We start from the raw sequence: 19,192 nt of genomic DNA on the forward strand, positions 1-19,192 counted from the left end.
CTCTTCCCAAGCTCGCATGCTGCCTCCGAGTGAAAGCTCCCGCATCCTGGTGCTGGTGGTGGGTTTCTGATCCAGCTGTTGTGGTAAGAGCACGTGTTACCACAGAGCTGGTGTGAGTAAACACTGATACAGCCTTGTCAGTGCTGGCTTCTGTCTGCTCTATCCCAAGGCTGGAGGCTGTGTTGTATTTGCTCTGGCACAACATTTTAGTGGAGCTCTGGCCCAGGTCTGACATTCGTACCTTGGCAGGAGACTTGAACTGGTACAGCATCTCTCCCTCCTTGCTAGTGCTCCCCCTTCCTCCCAAAATCAAGCCCTGACACTGATTATTGCCAGACAGCTTAATTTATTTTGGTTTTGCTCATCTTTTGATGCTCCACTGGTACAGAGGCATGACTGAGAGGCATAATTGCAAGTACACAGCCTATCATATGGTGTTGATTTGCTCTACTTGTGGCAAGAAGGAAACACAAGGTCTCAGAATAGACTCAAAAGTCAAATGTGTCTCCACCCCCCATTAGCAGCTCTATTTATATTTGTGGGCAGCTTCATAGGAAAGCAAATCTAATTCCCTAGTAATAGCTTGCAGTGTCTTCAGACTGCAATGTATGGGCTCAGGGCTTACATGTATGGGCCTTTGTTAGATTTTAATGTGGATGAAGGCCGTGCTGTCATTAATCCTCTGACTCACCCGCTGCAATGATGAGTGCAGTGTTATTGCACAGGTAGAAGATGTATCCATGCTTGAGAGCATGGTCCCCTGCTCTCAAGGATGTTACCTGTCCTGATGTGTGTAGTCATAAAAGGTTTGGTGCTGAGCATCACCTGCAGCTGAAATCTTGTGCTCAGTTATGATGAAAGCAGGAACAAATTATTATCTTTCATGAGAACACTTACCTATTCTGGACTATTCACATAACTTCTGTATCTTCCACCTGACTTGCTTCTGAGCAGCCATGCCTCCTGGCAGCAGCTGCTGTTCTGCCATTCCTGTTTGTGGGGTTCACGGCTAAGTATGATATCCACATAGAGGTAGTGTGACATTCTGAGGCTTCTCATATCTTCTTGGAGATATTTGTCCTTGAGAATATCTGCTTTCTGTGAGAGATGCATGAGCAGCTGTGTGAGTTTAGCTCAGTCTCTGGTGAAATCTGGCGGTAGGTTAGAGCTGTGAGGCTGCCCTGTCCCAGTGATACTGGATGGTACTGACGAGAAAAACTTGGGGGTGTTGGTTGATGAGAAGCTCAGCATGACCTGGAAATGTGCGCTTGCAGCCCAGAAGGCCAGTCGTATCTGGGCTACATCAAAAGAAGCGTGACCTGCAGGTTGAGGGAGGTGATTCTCCCTCTCTACTCTGCTCTGGTGAGACCCTCCCTGTGTCCAGCTCTGGGGCCCCCAACATAAGAAGGACATGCATCTGTTGGAGTGAGTTCAGAGGAGGGCCGTGAAGATGATCAGAGGGCTGGAGCACCTCTTCTGTGAGGACAGGCTGAGAGAGCTGGGCTTGTTCAGCCTGGAAAAGAGAAGGCTCCTGTGGGACCTTATACAGCAGCCTTCCAGTACCTGAAGGGAGCCTACAAGAAGGCTGGAGATGGATTTTTACAAGGGCATGTAGTGCTAGGACAAGGGGTAATGGCTTTAAACTGAAAGAGGGTAGATTTAGATTAGATATAAGGAAGAAATTCTTCTCTATGAAGGTGGTGAGACAGTGGAAGAGGTTGCTGGAAGAAGTTTTGTATGCCCCATCCCTGGAAATGTTCAAGGGCAGGCTGGATAAGGCATTGAGCAACCTGGTCTAGTGGAAGGTGTCCCTGCATGAGGCAGGGGGTTTGGAACTAGGTGATCTTTAAGGTCCCTTCCAACCCAACTATTCTATGAATTTGAGAGAGAGTCTGTTCACTTCAAAGCAGTGTCTGCCCAGCATTGCGTGAATTCCCTGTTTACCACAATTCTTTTGAAGCAGTGGTTACCCATTTTTATTGGAAAGCTTTTCAGGATGTGATGCTTCCTGGGATGTGCAGTGCAGGTTGCATGTGTTCTTCTGTATCTGCATGGGGAAAGCAGGGGAGCTGTCATTAGGATACAGGTGGTTTCATAGGTCCAGCAGGTACAGGCCCATTTCCAAAGCCATATCCTCCTAGTCATGCCTCAGTTCTCACTTTGCCAAAGAATTTTTCTTTTCTTAGAAAAAGAAATACAGCACAGCTTCATACTCTTCCCCTGTGCTCTAAATTATCCTGGACTTCTCTGCAGAGGAAGGACTGGGATAGCTCCTTTTAGTTTCTTAAGGGAGCTTTGAGTACATGGATTGAAGAGCCCAGCCTAGGTCTCTCTTCAAAGTTAACACCCCACAAAACTCACCAGTGATTGACTACTAATTCTCCGGCTTTCCCTGTATTCTAGTGTGTCTTTAGAGTCATCACAGGCATCTTGAGAGTCGTTTTGGCGGTGGAAAACATGGGGCAGGGAGCTGCAAGGGGGGAATGTTGGAGAGTTTGAATTGTAGGATGGGAATCTAGCAGGGAGGGTGCAGGATTGGGAGCAGTGGCTAAGGCAGCTCGTTTTTTTGGGATAGGAGTGGGAATAGACTGAAGAAAACTGATTCTGGGTGAGATTTAGGACAATAGTAGCACCAAGCAACACATGGAGTCCACATGTTCCACATGCTGGGAAGGCATCATGATTGCCAGGTAATGGAGAAGTTAATGAGTAAAATGCCATCAAGAGCTTATATACAATATACCTCTGGCTCAGGGAGTTTCTCTGTCCCTGTTCACTAGTCCGGGGAAGTACCACTGTATACTTTTGGTCTGACCAAGTCTGACCGTTCTCATCTTCTTGTCAGTGGCAGAAAAATAACAGAAGGGAATGCGTGAAGTCAAGAGTGCATGCTGTTATGGCAGGTCTGTCTGTGGGGTATGTTGGTCCTTGATCTGGTAATAAGAACCTAAGGGCCAAGTCTCTTCCGCATGTCATCTTTCTTAAAAATGGGTGTATCTCACAGATGGGAGGACCCAAGGGGATCCTTCCTTTCTAGTCTACTGGACACAAGGCTGCTGCTTTTCCCCATTCCCAGGTCCAGCCATCAGGAAGGCTAAGTGCAGATGAAACACTGCAGACATGGCTGGCCACAGATTTACACAGACAAGGAGGGGGGCAGTACCTTTACAGGTGCACACATAAACACAGACAGTCCTCATGGGGCATGAACAACACAGACAACTTAACCCTGTTCCTACCCTCTGGCTAATCAGGCTTAAGGTTTGCCAGTGGAACATGCACATATACTCCCTCACTCAACTCGCATAAATATTCATGTTTGCAGGTCTTTTCAGACTCTGGTCCAAGCATCAAATTCTTCAAGGCTCTTTGGTCAGACAGTGAGCCTTTTATCCAGTTTCTGGGCCAGCTGTTGGATCTTTCCATGTTTTGGATTCCTAGTTGCTGGCTAGTCCAACTTGAATTTTACTAGTAGATCTTGCACACATGCCCAGAACAGAGAGCAAACTCACACAGTAAATACAAACAGAGTTTGATAAAAAGATAGAGCAAACTATGGTGATCAGGCACAGGGCTTGGCCAGACAAGCATTACTGACCAGCAGCCTGCTTGCGTATGATCAGCCTCTTTTATTCTCTACCCTCTCCATTTTCCCATGCTTGTTCCTCCACTCTTCTCCTTGGCCACTCCTCTTTCCCACCTGTGATCCTTCTGCTAAACATCCTATAACAAGTTTTGCACATGCCCACATTCCCCCTTAAAAGTTCCTGTAGCAGGTTTGCTCTTTCCTGTGAGAGCTGTTCTGCTAACCCATGATAATCTTGATTTCCTCTGCATATTGACCAAGTTTTTGGTCGCACTTCTTTAATGTTACCATTTGAATGATTCCTTTAATGATCCATCCATGAGTGTCTTGAGTCTTGTGTTATCTGCATTTCATTAAGGTTTATGTACCTGTGTGCTTAATTTATTATCTTTCCTGCTTATTGCCTTGTCTCTTATGCTCAGCAGCCATTACCCAGGTACCTTTACATCCTTTCTCTTCCTGCATGCATGTGCAGGCTGGCATGCCTTCACATCCTTCTGTTTGTCCTCTATGGTTGGTGCCAAAGGTGTCCCTTTGGGGACACACCTCTGAGTAGAGGAGACGCTACTGGGGCTGAGTGTTTCCTGTTTGTGTCCAACACAGCATAGGGCTATCTTCTTCTCTGTCATAAGGGGAGCAGCACACTTGACTGTGGATAGGATGGGGCAGGTCAGGTGAGGGGGGGTGGGGGGGTGGTGTTTATGGATGTTCTGGACAAAGCCTTGTTGGGCTACAGGCAGTCAGCTTAGTCCAGAAACTGCTTTCTCGGAAGGAACTGGGGAGTAACTATAATATTTCTAGGAATTGGACAATGAGGAATCAGGCTACAAAATCCAGTTGCTATGGCTGTTACAAAGTCACGTTATTATTTCGTAAGCTGATCAAACTCCATCTTAAAAGCTCGTATTTTCCTGTTCATTTTTATTGTTCATTTTGGAAAGCTTTTCCAGAACCTTAAGGACTAGAAACATTTTAATTTTCAGCTTCAACTTTTTATGGCAAGTTTTGTCCTTTTGCCAGTGTTGTTCTATATTCTGTCCCTCATACATTCATAGAGAACAGTCACATTCTTTCTGGTCCTTTGAGTTTCTAGGCAAGCTGTTTCAACTCTTAATTTTGTAGGAAAGGATCTGTGTTCCCCTGCCTGTCTTAGCAGCTTTTCTCTGTACATCTTATTAACTTACGTTAGATAATTTTTTTGTGTGTGAAGGATGAGAATTGTATACAATTTTTCAGATGAGTTCTCTTCAGTGCTTTATATGAATGACATTGCTGCTTTCCTGTACGTACTGAAGTTCCTCTTTGTATGAAGCATTATGTCTTTCACTGATAGCACAAGATGACTGTAGTTGTATTCTCAAAATTATTTGGCATAGTATATTGGATAATGTTTTCTTGTCCAAAAGAATTCTAATTTTCCTTTTGTGTCAGCCAGTCAGTCACTTTGGACTAGCAGACTCTTTCTCAGTGCTTCCAAGTCTTTTTATACCTGGGGGACACTTTTTATGGCTTAAAACTGACATCTTCCCCAGGCTACCATGACCTTGCCCAACATGGGCAGACAGCAGCTCAGTGGCCAGTGACGGGTCCTGTCGCACATCGGATCATGCTCTTCAGTGCCTGTGTCTGGGCTTTGAGAGTGATTGATAAGGGCAAATGGCCTAGTGCAAAGGCAGCTGATGCTATGGCACATTAGTGTGCCGTGGCATCACTTCTGGGAATCACTGTTTTGTCATCTTGCCATATTGAGATCTTTGGACCCCTTCCTTTAATGCAATCTCTTGGGGTTCTTTTCTTATGACCCGGTAGGAAAGCTGGAATACAAAGCCAAGAAGGAGTGACAGGTACTCTGTTGCTAATGATTAAGCCACAGCCTAGTCTTTATGGGAGCTCTGAGCAACCTGCTCTAGTTGAAGTTGTCCCTGCTCACTGCAGGGGGGTTGGACTAGAAGACCTTTAAAGGTCCTTTCCAACCCAAAGATTCTATGATAGTCCGGGCAACAGCTAGGTTTGTAGTGCTCCAGGAGGTGGAGCATCATACTTGGTTTTCATGGTCCCCTGGAGCATCATGGATGCTGTTAGGACTTGGGAGGTGTAGAGGAAAGGTGGGAAAGGAGCTGGTAAGCTGTCTAGAGAGAGGATTGTGGTGAGGTGGGGATGAGCAGGTGCCTGTGTCCCTTTGCCAGATAGGAAGGAGTGGGGTAAGTTACAAAATGCTTTGGGGAACAGGCTTTTGAGAAGGGGCAGTGTTCCAGCAGAATGGGGTCCCTTAAGGTGCTGGGCTAAGTGCTTAAAATGACAAGGTGTACTTGGGTGCTGGTCTGACACTGAGTTTGCGGGTTGTTCTAGATCAATGGGGTAGACATGACAGAAGCCAGGCATGATCAGGCAGTAGCGCTGCTTACTGCATCCTCCCCCACCATCGTACTGCTGGTAGAGAGAGAGGGTGCAGAGCAGCTCAGCGAGGGAGACTCGCCAGGTGTGCCACGAGTGCGCATGCACTCGCCACCACCGCCTCCCAGCCATGGCGAGAGCCCACCGGAGGAGACGCCTTCGCTGCAAAGGAACCATCTGTCTAAAGGCCTGGAGGATCAATATCCCATTGAGGTGAGTGTGTCTGGAATATGGGATAGTGTAATCTCGGGTATTTTTCCTTTGAAAAATTGGTAGTCTTTGACTACCCCTAGATGAGGACTGGCCCACTATGGTACTGGGACGTTGAGAAATAATGGGAAACGCCCTTGTCCTGTGAGTGCTTATCTTGTGTTCACTCATGCAAAACATTCCTGACTCCATGTTTTTCAGTGTTTGTGGTCCTTATGTGATATCCCTTATGCCCTTTGACTCTGCTTCTTCTTCCCTCAAGGAAATTCACCTTGTAAAAGCAGGTGGTCCCCTGGGACTCAGCATCGTAGGAGGCAGTGACCATTCAAGCCATCCCTTTGGTATTCATGAACCAGGTGTCTTCATTTCAAAGGTAGAGTCCTGTGTGAGCAGCCTAGCAGTGGACATTTTTGAGATGTTTAATTATTGGGGATAAGATGAAGGATTTTGATGCGAGAGTCTGTGAAGTATGTTACAGATTTAAAAAAAAAAATGGGATGGCGGAGGGATGCGTGCATATGTAAATGGTTAGTAGACCATTTACTAGACATAATAGTTGCAGAAATCTGAATGGCATGTAAAAGCCTGCAAACCTGTATACTTCATGCTGAACTGTTTGGGGAGAGTTAGCTTTTGAAATTGCTGAGCTTATGTTAGCTTTTAATGAATCCTGGAAAGATACAGGCATTTCAGAAAACCAGTCGTTACTCAGAAAGTGTTAGTGGGATGAATGTGTAACTGCAAGGGAAAAAAGAAGTACTCTTCTGCATTCAGGCCAGTGTCCTTCAACCTGACATCCTCTTTCCAGTGGACGCATTAGCTGATGCTCTTTAGAGACAGCACCCAAGCCAGCCACTTGCTGCAGCTCATTCCCTTTACAGTTCCTCACATCCACACTTGTTGGATTAGGGATGTTAGAGAGGATGTCCCTACCCAGCCCCTTCTGCATCCGTATGTCTCTTGTCCCTTGGGCGTGCTGAATCTGTCTTCTGTAACACCCATGGCTGCAAGTCCCAAAACATCATTACCTGTCACCTGAAGAAGCAGTCTTTGATCTGCTCTAAAACAGTGTTACACTGAGTGCTCCTCCATTTTTGTGTTGCCAGTTTGGTAAACAGAAGTTCTATATTCAGCTTAGTCACCACCTTCAGTGTTGTAAAGCTCATTCATTCTCCTTCCTTTGCTTTCTTTCCCAACTCAAGTGTTCTGGCCTTCTTTTCTCCTTGCAAGGTGCTGCTGCATCCCCTCATTATTTTAGTTGCCTTTCTCTGGACCTTCTCTAACCCCACTATGTACTTCTCAACATGCGGCATCACAGGATCATTCAAGTTGGAAAGGACCTGCAGAGGTGATTTCATCTCACTGAAAGCACAGGGCCAGCCTCAGCTTGCTGAGGGCCTTGTCTAGTCAAGTTCTGGGTATTGCCAAAGATGAAGATCTCGCAGCCTTTCTGGGCTCCTCTTCCAGTGTTTAACTACTATTATGGTGAATGTTTTCTTCCTAATACCCAGTCAGAATTTTCCTTGTTTCAACCTGGATCTCTTGCCTGTCTCCCTATACCACTGGGTACCTTTGAGAAGAACCTGGCCTCTGTTTTCTCTGTACCATTGTACAGGTAGTTGAAGACAGCAGCAACTGTCTTTTAGCTTTCTGTTCTCAAGAATGAAGAACTCTAGGTCTCTCTGCCTCTCTTTGTACAATGTATTCTCTATACCCCTGTTCATCTTATTGGCTCTCCACTGCACTCACTCCAGTTTATCAGTGTCTGTCTTGTACCCCAGATGTAACATCACAAGCACTGATCAGTGGGGAACGATCACTTCCCTCAACTCACTGGTTACACCCTCCCCTGTTGCAAGAGCGCACTGCAGACTTAGCTGTCTTTCACAGTATACTGGATCCGAGCCTCTGGCTAGCAACAAGCCTCCTGAAACAGCAAGTCTGTCAGATGTGTGCCTCTGTCCCTTGCAGAAGTGGTTTCCAGTAGGTTTCACGTGATGCTTCCTGTTGGTGCTGACACGTGGTTCATTCTGGTATGGCTCCAGTGCTTCCTTTTGAGTAGTTTGTTTCTCCTCATCTGCTACAAGGCACTATACCTATCTTTCACATGCGTGTCAGTAGAGAGAAGGACTCTTCTCTCTGTTGCCAGCAATCTCAAGCTTCGAGCCTTCCCCAGCTTGGGAACCTCTGGTGTTTGTTTAAGCATAGCCCCTAGCTGACCCATCCATACAACATGGGATTTGGACTCCTCTCTACAGGGTGTCTGCAAAGAGCCTGTTGCTCTCCTGTTCGTTTTCACTGATGCCATGCAGTGGGCTCATCTCATCTTGTAGCTTCTTCACTCGCCAGCTCAGCACCTTGATAAGAGCACACCTTCCAATGGTGAAGTCCCAGGTACTCCTTGTAGCCCAAGACCCTGTAAGCTGCATTCTTCCTCTAAAGCACCAGGGATCCTCCGGCTGGTGCTGGGGACCCTTACCCTGTGGCATATCACCATCATCCTTGCACAGTCCTAGGCGCAGTTTCTGGGTCCCCTTCTGCTCTGCCTTTTTGGGAGCAAAGAATTGAACAGTCCTGGAGATACAGGAGATTCGGTCAGTCTGGGTCTCAGTGCCCTTTCTGATGATGCCCAAAGTTTTGTTGGCTTTTTTTGTCTCTTCCTGCATATGGAGCCCATGATTTCAGAAAACATGTGACAATGTCTCTAGAAACTTTGCTGAATTGCTGTTTCTGAGTTCAGTGTTGTGTGTGCATGGCTTAAGGTGTTTTTCCATAGACTCATTGTCTGTGCTGAAGCTCATGCCGTTTTTGTCCAGTTTTCTTGATCCCTTTTGAAGTTCCCCACCATCAGGGTGGTATTTGGCTCCTCAAAACAGCACAGTATCATCTGCAGACCTGGAAATTTCACTGTTCACTGTCTTTCTCAGGTCACAGATGGACATGCTGAACAGCACCATCCCACACCAATCCCTCAGGCATGCCACCAGTGAATCTTTCGTGTCCTGAGCAGCAGCTGTCCAGCCCTGCCCTTTGTTTCCTCTCCTTTAACCAACTTTCACTCCATTAAGATGGCCTTTTCTCCCATCCAGTGGACACAGCTTCTCTAATAGTCTTTAGCTTCAGACTTTCAAGGGCCGTTCTGTCTACCAGATTCTTTCCTTCATGTGTTCATGTTTCTCTCACAGCGCTTCAGTAGGTGAATGAGGCAGGATTTGCTTTTACCAAAGCCAAACTAACTCTTTCCCAACAAACCCTGCTTATCCACATGTTCACAGATCTTACTCTTTCTTTGTTGACTCCGTTGTTTTACCAGGAATAGAAGTTAGGTTTCTTGGTTAGTAACTCTGTAGCTCTCAAGATCAGTTCTTGAGGACTGGAGTTGTACTGACACTGTCAGTCCTGGTACAGTGGCCATTTGTAATGGTAGATGATGCACTTCTGACAACGGCCCTGCAGTTTAACATTTGAGTTCCTTCAGAGTTCTTGTGAAAAAGCTGTCTTCTGGTTACAGTCGCAGGCAAAATAATGGAAAAGCTGACACAGGATTGTTTCAGATGGAAATAATAATGTGAGAATATAAGAAATTATGGAATGACACTTTAAAGCAAACCTTACTTTGTTCTTTGCCAGTGTTCACAGATGTGTTACCTCTTGGGGAACTTCGCTTGCAGAGAGTGAAGTCAAAACAGGCCTCAGAGGATGTTGGAGGATAGCCTAGTGATCACAATCAGTGTCTCTCCAAGGAGGGGTGGAATTTCCTTCTCTAGTTGTAATATGAATGATTCTTCGTAGGTCATTCCCCGTGGACTGGCATCTCACAGTGGACTCCGTGTAGGGGACAGGATCCTGGAGGTAAATAGTATTGACCTGCGCCATGCTACCCACCAGGAAGCAGTGAATGCCCTGCTCTCCAACACCCAGGAGCTGACTATGTTAGTAAGGCGAGACCCACCACCACCTGGGATGCAGGTACGTTCTAAGTGAGAGAACTAGGGGGAATTGCACTCTTCTTTATAGCAGGATCACTTTTGAAGGCAATTTCTTATCTAGCTGGAAGTCTGGGGCTAGGATACAGCCAAATTTCTGGTTGAAATTTCCTGCTCCTGTGGCAGAATCTAGTCTCTTGTAAGTATGTATCAGTTGAGGACTCTCAAGGGTCTCTTGCCATGACCATGGTGATACTGTGATCAGAGAATGATCAGATTTCATGAAGACCAGACCTGAACAGGAGACAGAAATGCAGAAAAGGGCAGAGCCTCATCAAAAGGAATGAACTGTACTAAATGAGTGAAAGGTCTAATTTGGGTCCTTTTCAGGGTATTTAGAATATGGCCAGCTACTAGGAGTGTTTTCTCAACAATTCCAGTCTGAACTTGACCCAGAAACAAGGAGACCTTTTCTGTTTTTACAGGAAATATGTATTGAAAAGGCTCCAGGAGAAAAGCTGGGCATCAGCATCCGGGGTGGAGCAAAAGGTCATGCTGGAAATCCATTTGATCCCACTGATGAAGGCATCTTCATTTCTAAGGTACCAGACCACTAACTCTGCCACTTGGCTGCATGCAAGGACTGCTAGGGAAAAGGGTGATCCCTGTGGAATTTGTTGGATATGCTCTCTCCACTTTTCACTGGGTACATCAATTCTCCTGGAGTATTCTCCATGCACTGAAGGAGGCACATCTGTTCCCTTTTGTATTTCTTCCTCTACAACAGCTACAAAACATCTTCTTTTAGTTCTTATGTTTGCTTTTATTTTGCCTTAAGTTTCTTCTCTTGCTTTTTTTTTCTATAACATGAACCCATACATCTTTCGTTTTCCCCTCCATGCCTGTTGCTTCCCCTAAGTGCTTGTGGCCATTCTACCCACTCAACATGCATGCTCTTTCCTCCTTTCTTTGAAAGCATTATGAATTGCTCACCTTTCCTCCTGTGCCAGATACCGCGTGTGTAATTTTGTTCCTTTTCTTTTGTAAATGACTGCTTGTGTGCATACTTACTTGTCATGTCACTTTTCCCCAGGAAGTAATGCATATTTTCTTTTCAACAATACACTGTGTATAAGCTTATGTTCCTCCTGACCCCTACCAAAAGGCATTGCCTACCAAAAAGTCTTTCTTGTTAGCAGCAGAGCATAGTGATAAGTGGTGTAATTTTCGATCTTGATGCTGACCACAGGTGGACTCTGGATGTTCACATTAGTGTCACTCATTCCCTCTTTGGCTGGTATGGTAGGGTAGAAACTCTGCTCTAGCTCTAGATGTCTTAATAATCCTTGCTTGATGGTGAACACTCTATATTTGCCAGTTAACCCTTTCTAATAATTGGCACTTTCAAAGAAAGCGTATACTCAGCATTTGTTATTACTTGGATATAACTTCTTTATCTGAGTTTTAAAGTTAAAAGAGTAAATTCACTTAAAGAAATAGTTACACATTCAACTACAATATTTGAAATAGCAATAAAAGAAAACTACTAAAAGTAACCTACAGTTATTTTTAATGATTAGGTTTGTTTTTATCACCTTTAGTGTTATAGAATTTAGGGTTTGGAAGGCTTACAGTTTAGCCCCATTGCAAGGGTTAGTGTCCTGTCCCCCCTGGCTTTTTTCTTTTTTTTTTTTTTTTTTAAATAGTAGTTGTTTTAGCCTTTGGAGAACCAAAGCACTGAACGTTTCTGCTCTCCCTTAAACTGTGTTACTTCAGTTTGTTCTCTCTTATCTGTCTTAACCAGAGTGTTTTTCCTGCTTCTGTTATTTTGTCTGTATATTTCCAGTAACTGAGAGACAAGGTAGTGCTTTTTCTTCTTCCTCCTCTTTGGATGTCTGATTACTATCTTCTTTCTCCTTAGTTTTTCTTAATTTGCGTTTCCATTGAGTCCCTTAATTGTATTTTTTTAAAAAAGTTGTAATCTGGTTCTTCCTTTTTAAAACCTCCTTTATGAAGTGTTACAAGTTGAATACCATGAGAAGTATAAATTACATCTACAATTGGAAATTCATGATCTCTCTAAATGGGGATAGCTCAGTGTCCCTCAGTGACATATACATATCAATAATACAGATGACAGTTGGCATTAAGGACATTTTTCTACATTAACTTCACCTCCTCCCATTATTTCTGGGTGTTCTACTGTCACACTTATGCACTTGCTCTCCCTGGAAAAGAAATTGTGAGTACTCAGTCTTTTTCCATTCAGCTGCATGTGACCACTCTTATGCATGCACACGCACTCATACACACTTAAATGTTTTCCTTCACAGTCCTGAAGAAATTATGTGTAGGCATGCATGGCTGCTTACCCTTCCCTCAAACCTTTAAAAAAAAAAAAAAAGAAAAAAAAAATGCATGCAGCATTTTTTCTTCTCTTTTTACCGGTACTTTATTAAACACATATCTGTTGTTTTTTTGCCTCCAAAACAGCTCTCATAAATCCAATAAACACCCATGCCTTTGGTTTCTTTTGGGTCTTTTTGCCTCTCTGATCCCAGTAATGTGGTGTGTGGTAGTCCTTTCTTTCTTTCCTTCTTCTGAGGTTACCTGTGCCTCCATCCTACCTTGACAACCAGTCATGCATGTCCTTGTATTTCCCCCACCCAGGAGCCAACTTTGTGTGTTCTTGTGCTCTCCTTATTCTCTTGTCATAGATCTACAGGCTTTGCTTGAGATCCCTGATGCTGACATATTCTTTCTGTGAAGCCCTTGTGTAACACTGGTCATAATTCTCTTTGTAAATCTTAGTCCTGTTGGTTCTTTGGCTTTGAGACTGGGCCTTTGAATTGAAGCCGTTCTTTTGTCTCTGGTGTTCTCAGTAAGGACTGTCTATATACAAAATGTACCAAGGTCTTCATTTGATCTAGCTTGACTGTGTATACATCCCATTTTGTTCCAGGCTTTTATGGTTTCCCATTAGAAAAAATAATGCCCATTTGGTGATTCTGTTCCTTTCCCTAAGGCACTTGAAGTTGTATCCTGTATTTCTGTCTGGTTCCTGGTAGTAGCTTCTCCTACCGCCATTGTTCAATTTTTTCTCACTTCCCCAGCTTGCTTATTTCTCCTGAGCCTCATGTTTGCATGTGTTTGGGTTTTTTGATTTTTTTTTTTTTCCTTTACTTTCACTTTGTACCCACAGCAAGTCCTGCAGTCTCTTTTCCCTGTTCCAAAGAGGGAAAAAAAGAATAAAACTCCTTGCCTTTACCACCTTTGTTCTGGTGGCAAAGCATGCACTTTCATTCTTTCCTCAAACATATATGGATGCTTGTACTCTTTAAGACAAACTCTGGCTTTCATGTGCCTTATCAATATGCTGCATGTAGTTGCTTCCCCTGGTGACAGCTTGTGTACATGAGGCAAGTATAAGTTCTTGTGACTTGCTGAGGAAAGAAAATAGGAGTTACACGTTATTTCTCTGAAAGAGAGGACAGATATGCCTAACTTGTTATGCCTGTCTCTACCACAAAGACAGTGAAAAATCTTTATGCCTCTCTTATCTTTATCCACAAAAATTATCCCATGCTTGCATTTTCTGTCTCTCTCCCAGCAAAAAATTATTACACTTTCCTTTCCTTGAAGATAAATCATAGATGGGAGAGCGAGCTTTCTCACCTGCTTCATTGACAAAACAAAAGTAGTTTCTTTCCTTGGGATAACACATTTCAAATACAGGTTCTTTTTATCTCCAATAAGAAATTTCTTCCACACCTGTTTTCTCAACCAAACTGTAGATATTCTTCCTTTTCTATCCTCTCCATAAGTATATATAAGTATTTCCAGATGCTTTCCCTGACATGTAGCTGCAGCCTTTTCTCTGTGTTTCCTTTGTATGCTGTCCTCTCTCATTCCTTCCTCTTGATGGTCCCCATGCTTTCTAATCTTCTCTTACCTCCTTAGGTGATATCTTGGTTCCCCCCATTTGTTATAGGTGAGCTCCTCTGGGGCTGCAGCCCGGGATGGACGTCTGAAAGTGGGAATGCGGATCCTGGAGGTGAATCACCAGAGTTTGCTGGGAATGACACATACAGAAGCAGTACAGATACTCCGAAGTGTGGGTGATGCACTCCTTGTGCTAGTGTGTGATGGCTTTGATCCCAAGGCTGCAGCTGCCATTGAGGTGAGAACTGATGTGCGGGGTGCCCTCATAATGACCAGTACCACAAGGATCCCACCTCTTTTTTGTCGTAGAAGATAGCTGGATTTTTCCAACCTTTTGCTGTAGATTTATTACTTTTTTTAGGTCCCAGATCTCAAAGCCTCGTCTCCTGCTATATGAACTGGAGGTGGTTGCCAGTTCATAAAAGCAATAGTCTCTAATGACTGTCTCTCTTCTGCTGATTACAACTGTTTCACAATATCACTGCACTGATACTAGTTTTCAAGCTAATTTTCTCCAGGCTATTTATGCCTATTTTTTCTTGTGCCAATGTTATATGTAAAGTAAATTGTCTGTTTATTGGTGTTTGCCTTTCCCCACAGGGAAGCACTTACCCATAGCAATCCTGTGCCTTCTCAGCTTTCTTTTTTTCAAGGCTTAGCAAGTAAGCTTTTTTTATTCTCCACTGGAATATGTACCCAGTCCCTGGTCACCTTATCCCCTTTTCTGTACCTGTTTCAATTTAAATTCATCTTTCTTAGACCTCAAGTTCCTTCAGTAATTGACAGCTGAAATAGGTTTCAAGTTGTGAGAGTTCTAACTTGCCTAGAATCATATTGGTATTCTGTGTCTGGGAGCCCAGGATCTGCAAGTTTTTGTATGGCACACACTGGGCTTCCACCTTTTTTTATTGCCTTTTTGCTTTGTAGATGTCCCCAGGAATTATTGCAAACCCTTTTGCTGCTGGTATTGGGCGCAAGAATAGCCTGGAAAGTATCTCTTCTATTGATCGGGATTTAAGCCCTGAAGAGCTGGAGATCCTACAGAAGGTGAGTATTCTGGCTACAGCTGGGAGAATGTTACGGAGTGGAAAAAGTTTCTGAAAATCTCTAGTGTCTTTCTCACTGCATGGAATCTGCAATATAATGGGTAGTGGACTTCCTTTTTATGGGATCAGCAGGTCCCAGCACTTTCATCAGGAATGCACTAGGACGGGACTCTGAAATTTTCATGAGGTTACAAGCACTCTCAGTGTGGAGAGAGCGCTGGGTGAAGTGGCTCTAACTTTGATCTCTCCTAGGAGATGGAAATGGTGAGAGAAGCAACTCAGTGGGAGAGAGAAGAAATGGAGAAAGTGGTGAGAGTTTTTTCATGTAGCAGAATCTGTTCTTGACAGCAGTTCTGCCAAGCCTGTTGAGCCCTAAGGAAAATGCCACAGATTATCTCTACCCAGCTGTTAATGCTATGGGGGGCTTTGGGCCTTCTCTCTTTGTAGTGCACCACTCAGTTACTCTAGCTGCTTTTTGGCTTTGCCATACCTTCCTATGTACCTCTTTGGTGGTACTCTTATGTCATTTACAGAGTTCATTTTTGTTACCTGCCGGTACTTTCTAGCCAAGCTGCAACTTTGAGAAAAATGGTCTATTAGCTTGGAACTCCCACACTTCATCAGTTCTCTCTATACAGCACTCCATGACTGGACAGAGCTTTTATGAGCAAAGATGAGAACACACAGCTCAAAGTTGCCCTGAATTGAAGAAGTGGCACTGTTAATCAATCACAAGTTTGTGCTCCTCGGTTTACTGAGATTATCAGATAATTTTTCTGATTCATTATGAGAATTTTGTATTTCTGTCTACTATTTCAGCCTTTCACAGAAATAAATTAGCAGAGTCAAGCCCCTCGAGGACCTGGGTTTTCTAGTTATCCCTCTTAAAACTGTAGTTTATTCAGTCAGATTCTTTTGGAAGATGAGGGAAAATGGAATTCTTCAGTATTGTCAATTAGGCATTTGCTCTCCTGTCAGATAAGTAAGTGTACATTTTGTAGGTGTTTCTTCAGGTTTCCAATTTAGATACACCTAATATTTCACTAGGCTCTTTCTGTAGTTGTAATCACTCAGGTTTTTTTACATTTGTGACCCCATGAGAGTGTACTTATGTTGACAATACTGGATGGAGGTGATCTTTGTAATTTAGTTAACACTTGAGATTTTACATGTTTTTGAAAAAAAGGTCAAGGTTTTGAATAGACAATGGCACAGACTGTAAGAGGACAGAGCAATGAACAAGAAGATGGTCGTATGACCTTGCAGGCATACAATATGTGTAATCATTAAATATACATGTATATTTCATATTTATATAATCCTATTCTGCCTGCTGTCAGTGACTGCAATACGCTCTGCAAGGTACAATTTTATGGACAACTGGGGTAGAAAGACAAAAGGGGCTCTGTGTGTTGCAGACTCCTTTTGGAAGCTTTGCTTTATCTTTCCTGGCCTAGAGCTTAGATGGATGTCAGCATGTCACATAGAATAGTTTGGGTTGGAAGGGACCTTTAACGGCCATCTAGTCCAGGCCCCTGCCATGACCAGGGACATCCCCAACCAGAGCAGGTTGCTCAGAGCCCCATCCAACCTGACCTTGAATGTTTCCAGGGATGCGGCATCTACCACCTCTCTGGGCAACCTGTGCCAGGGTTTCACCACCCTCATTGTGAAAAATGTCTTCCTTAGATCTAGTCTAAATCTACCCTATTTTAGTTTAAAACCATTACCCCTTGTCCTATCACTACAGGCCCTGCTAAAATGTTTGTCCCCATCTTTCTTATCAGCCCCCTTTAAGTACTGGAAGGCTGCAATAAAGTTTCCCGGGAGCCTCCTCTTCTCCAGGCTGAACAACCCCGACTCTCTCAGTCTGGCCTCCCAGCAGAGCTGTTCCATCCTTCTGAGCATTTCTGTGGCCTCCTCTGGACCCACTCCAACAGGTCCATGTCTTTCCTGTGCTGAGGACTCCAGGGCTGGACACAGTGCTCCAGGTGGGGTCTCACCAGAGTGGAGCAGAGGGGCAGAATCCCCTCCCTTGACCTGCTGGCCACGCTGCTTTGGATGCAGCCCAGGATATGGTTGGCCTTCTGGGCTGTGAGTGCACACTGCCAGCTCATGTCCAGCTTTTCATCCCCTGGTACCCCCAAGTCCTTCTCGGCAGGTCTGCTCTTCATCCCTTCACCTCCCAGCTGGTACTGATACTGGGGGTTCCCCTGACCCAGGTGCAGGACCCTGCACTTGTCCTTGTTAAGCCTTATGAGGTTCACATGAACCCACTTCTTGAGCTTGTCCAGGTCCCTCTGGATGGCATCCTCCCTCAGGCATGTCAGCTGCACCACTCAGCTTGGTGTAATCTGCAAACTTGCTGAGGATGCACTCGATCCCACTGTCTGTGTCATTAATATTAAAGAGTACTGGTCCCAACACGGACCCCTGAGGGACACTGCTCGTCACCAATCTCCATTTGGACATTGAGCTGTTGACCACCACCCTCTGGGTGCTATCATCCAACCAATTCCTCATCCACTGAACAGTCTCCCTTAAATCCATCTCTCTCAAATTTAGAGTTGTGGGGGACTGTGTGTTGTGGTTTAGCCCCAGCCGGCAACTTAGAATCATGCAGCCGCTCGCTCTCTCAGCTGTAGAAGAAAAGGCTCCGGGGAGATCTTATTGCAGCCTGCCAGGACTTAAAGGGGGTTTCTAAGAAAGATGAGGACAGAGTTTTCAGCAGGGCCTGTTGCGACAGGATGAGGGGTAATGGTTTTAAACTAAAGTAGGGTAGATTTAGACTAGATCTAAGGAAGACATTTTTCACAATGAGGGTGGTGGTAGATGTCTCATCCCTGGAAACATTCCAGATCAGGTTGGACGGGGCTCTGAGAAACCTGCTCTAGTTGAAGATGTCCCTGCAGGGGACAGGGGGTTGGATTAGTTGGCCTTTAAAGGTCCCTGCCAACCCAAAGGTTCTATGATTCTGTACAAGACTACTGTCAGCTTGAACACTCGCCTTACAGCTAATACTTGTCCAAGATAAGCATAACCAGATTCAGAATAGACTTTAGCTTAAATATCCTTAAATTATCCCTTTGGGTCTTGTGATCCTCCAGGGCATTATGTCTTCTCATGTTGCTCATTATTGTCTGGAGATTGGGGGTGTGATGTGGGACACTGATTATTTGGTAGTGGTAATACGGAAGGGCCTAGGTTCTTGCCACAATTTTTAATTAGCTCCATGTATTTCTCAGATGCCTTACACTTCCCGTACTTCCAGCCTTGGGACTTCTAGACCACCTGGTTGCTGCTGTTTGGGAGGAGGAATCAGGAGGGTTGCAATACGCAATAGAATGGAAGAAGGATGCTGCTTTTGTCCACAGCCCCTGCTCTGCAGCATAGGTGTTGGGCAAAAAGTCACAAAAAGAATGGTTTCTGTGCATTTGTACTTAAGACAAGTAACATACTACCTTTCTCTTGCAGCTTGGAAGCAAGCCTGTAGCTGGGGCTTGTGAGATTAGTCACTGGTCACTCATAATATTCCTGTGCTGCATTGAATGACTGAGAGCTGACCAGCTGATTTGAAGCCCTGCCTTATGCTTACACAATTTCTGTGTCTATATATAGTCTTTTGGCTGTGATGCTTGGGTTTTGTGGGTTTTTTTTAGATCTTTTTCCCTAGTGACAACTATGCCTGTGCTCTGTAGATTTGTTTTTCCATTCCCTTCCAGCGTCTCCAGTCTGTGCTCTGTGAAGTTGTCTCTTCTAGCAATAAGCAATCTTTTCCTTTCCCTTGGTGATGGTGTAGCTTAGGCTTGGGGAGGCTTTAGGTCCCTTCCGTTTCCCCAGGGTGGATCCTGCTGAGGATCTTGGAGACATCTGCTCTCTTCCCCTCACCTGGTGACACCCTGGCTTGTGTTGTATGGTGTGTCTGTTCCTGTCTGTTTTGCTGGCAATAACCAAGCTCGTGCAGAATTCCAGCTCCTATTTCCTCAGGCCCAACATATGTGCTGGGTTTCTGCTCACCCTTTCCTGGCGCCCGCACTGTTCATGCTCCTCTGTCCCCTCTCTGGAGTTACTGCCCAGCATGGTGCTGA

At 44.7% G+C, this 19,192-nt stretch overlaps 1 protein-coding gene across 1 annotated transcript in view; it reads left to right on the forward strand.

The window, feature by feature from the left end:
- Positions 1–19,192, forward strand: part of SCRIB (scribbled planar cell polarity protein) — a gene marked incomplete at both ends in the record, with an annotated part of 66,018 nt that overhangs the window by 34,247 nt on the left and 12,579 nt on the right. Inside the window, 7 exons of the mRNA XM_010286699.1 lie at positions 5,936–6,193; positions 6,453–6,563; positions 9,983–10,159; positions 10,602–10,718; positions 14,108–14,296; positions 14,986–15,105; positions 15,357–15,413. Of these exons, the coding sequence (XP_010285001.1) occupies positions 5,936–6,193; positions 6,453–6,563; positions 9,983–10,159; positions 10,602–10,718; positions 14,108–14,296; positions 14,986–15,105; positions 15,357–15,413 (1,029 nt within the window). The remainder of the gene's footprint in view (positions 1–5,935; positions 6,194–6,452; positions 6,564–9,982; positions 10,160–10,601; positions 10,719–14,107; positions 14,297–14,985; positions 15,106–15,356; positions 15,414–19,192) is intronic.

The sequence above is a fragment of the Phaethon lepturus genome, unplaced genomic scaffold, assembly GCF_000687285.1.
Source record: "Phaethon lepturus isolate BGI_N335 unplaced genomic scaffold, ASM68728v1 scaffold1945, whole genome shotgun sequence".
Lineage (NCBI taxonomy): Eukaryota > Metazoa > Chordata > Aves > Phaethontiformes > Phaethontidae > Phaethon > Phaethon lepturus.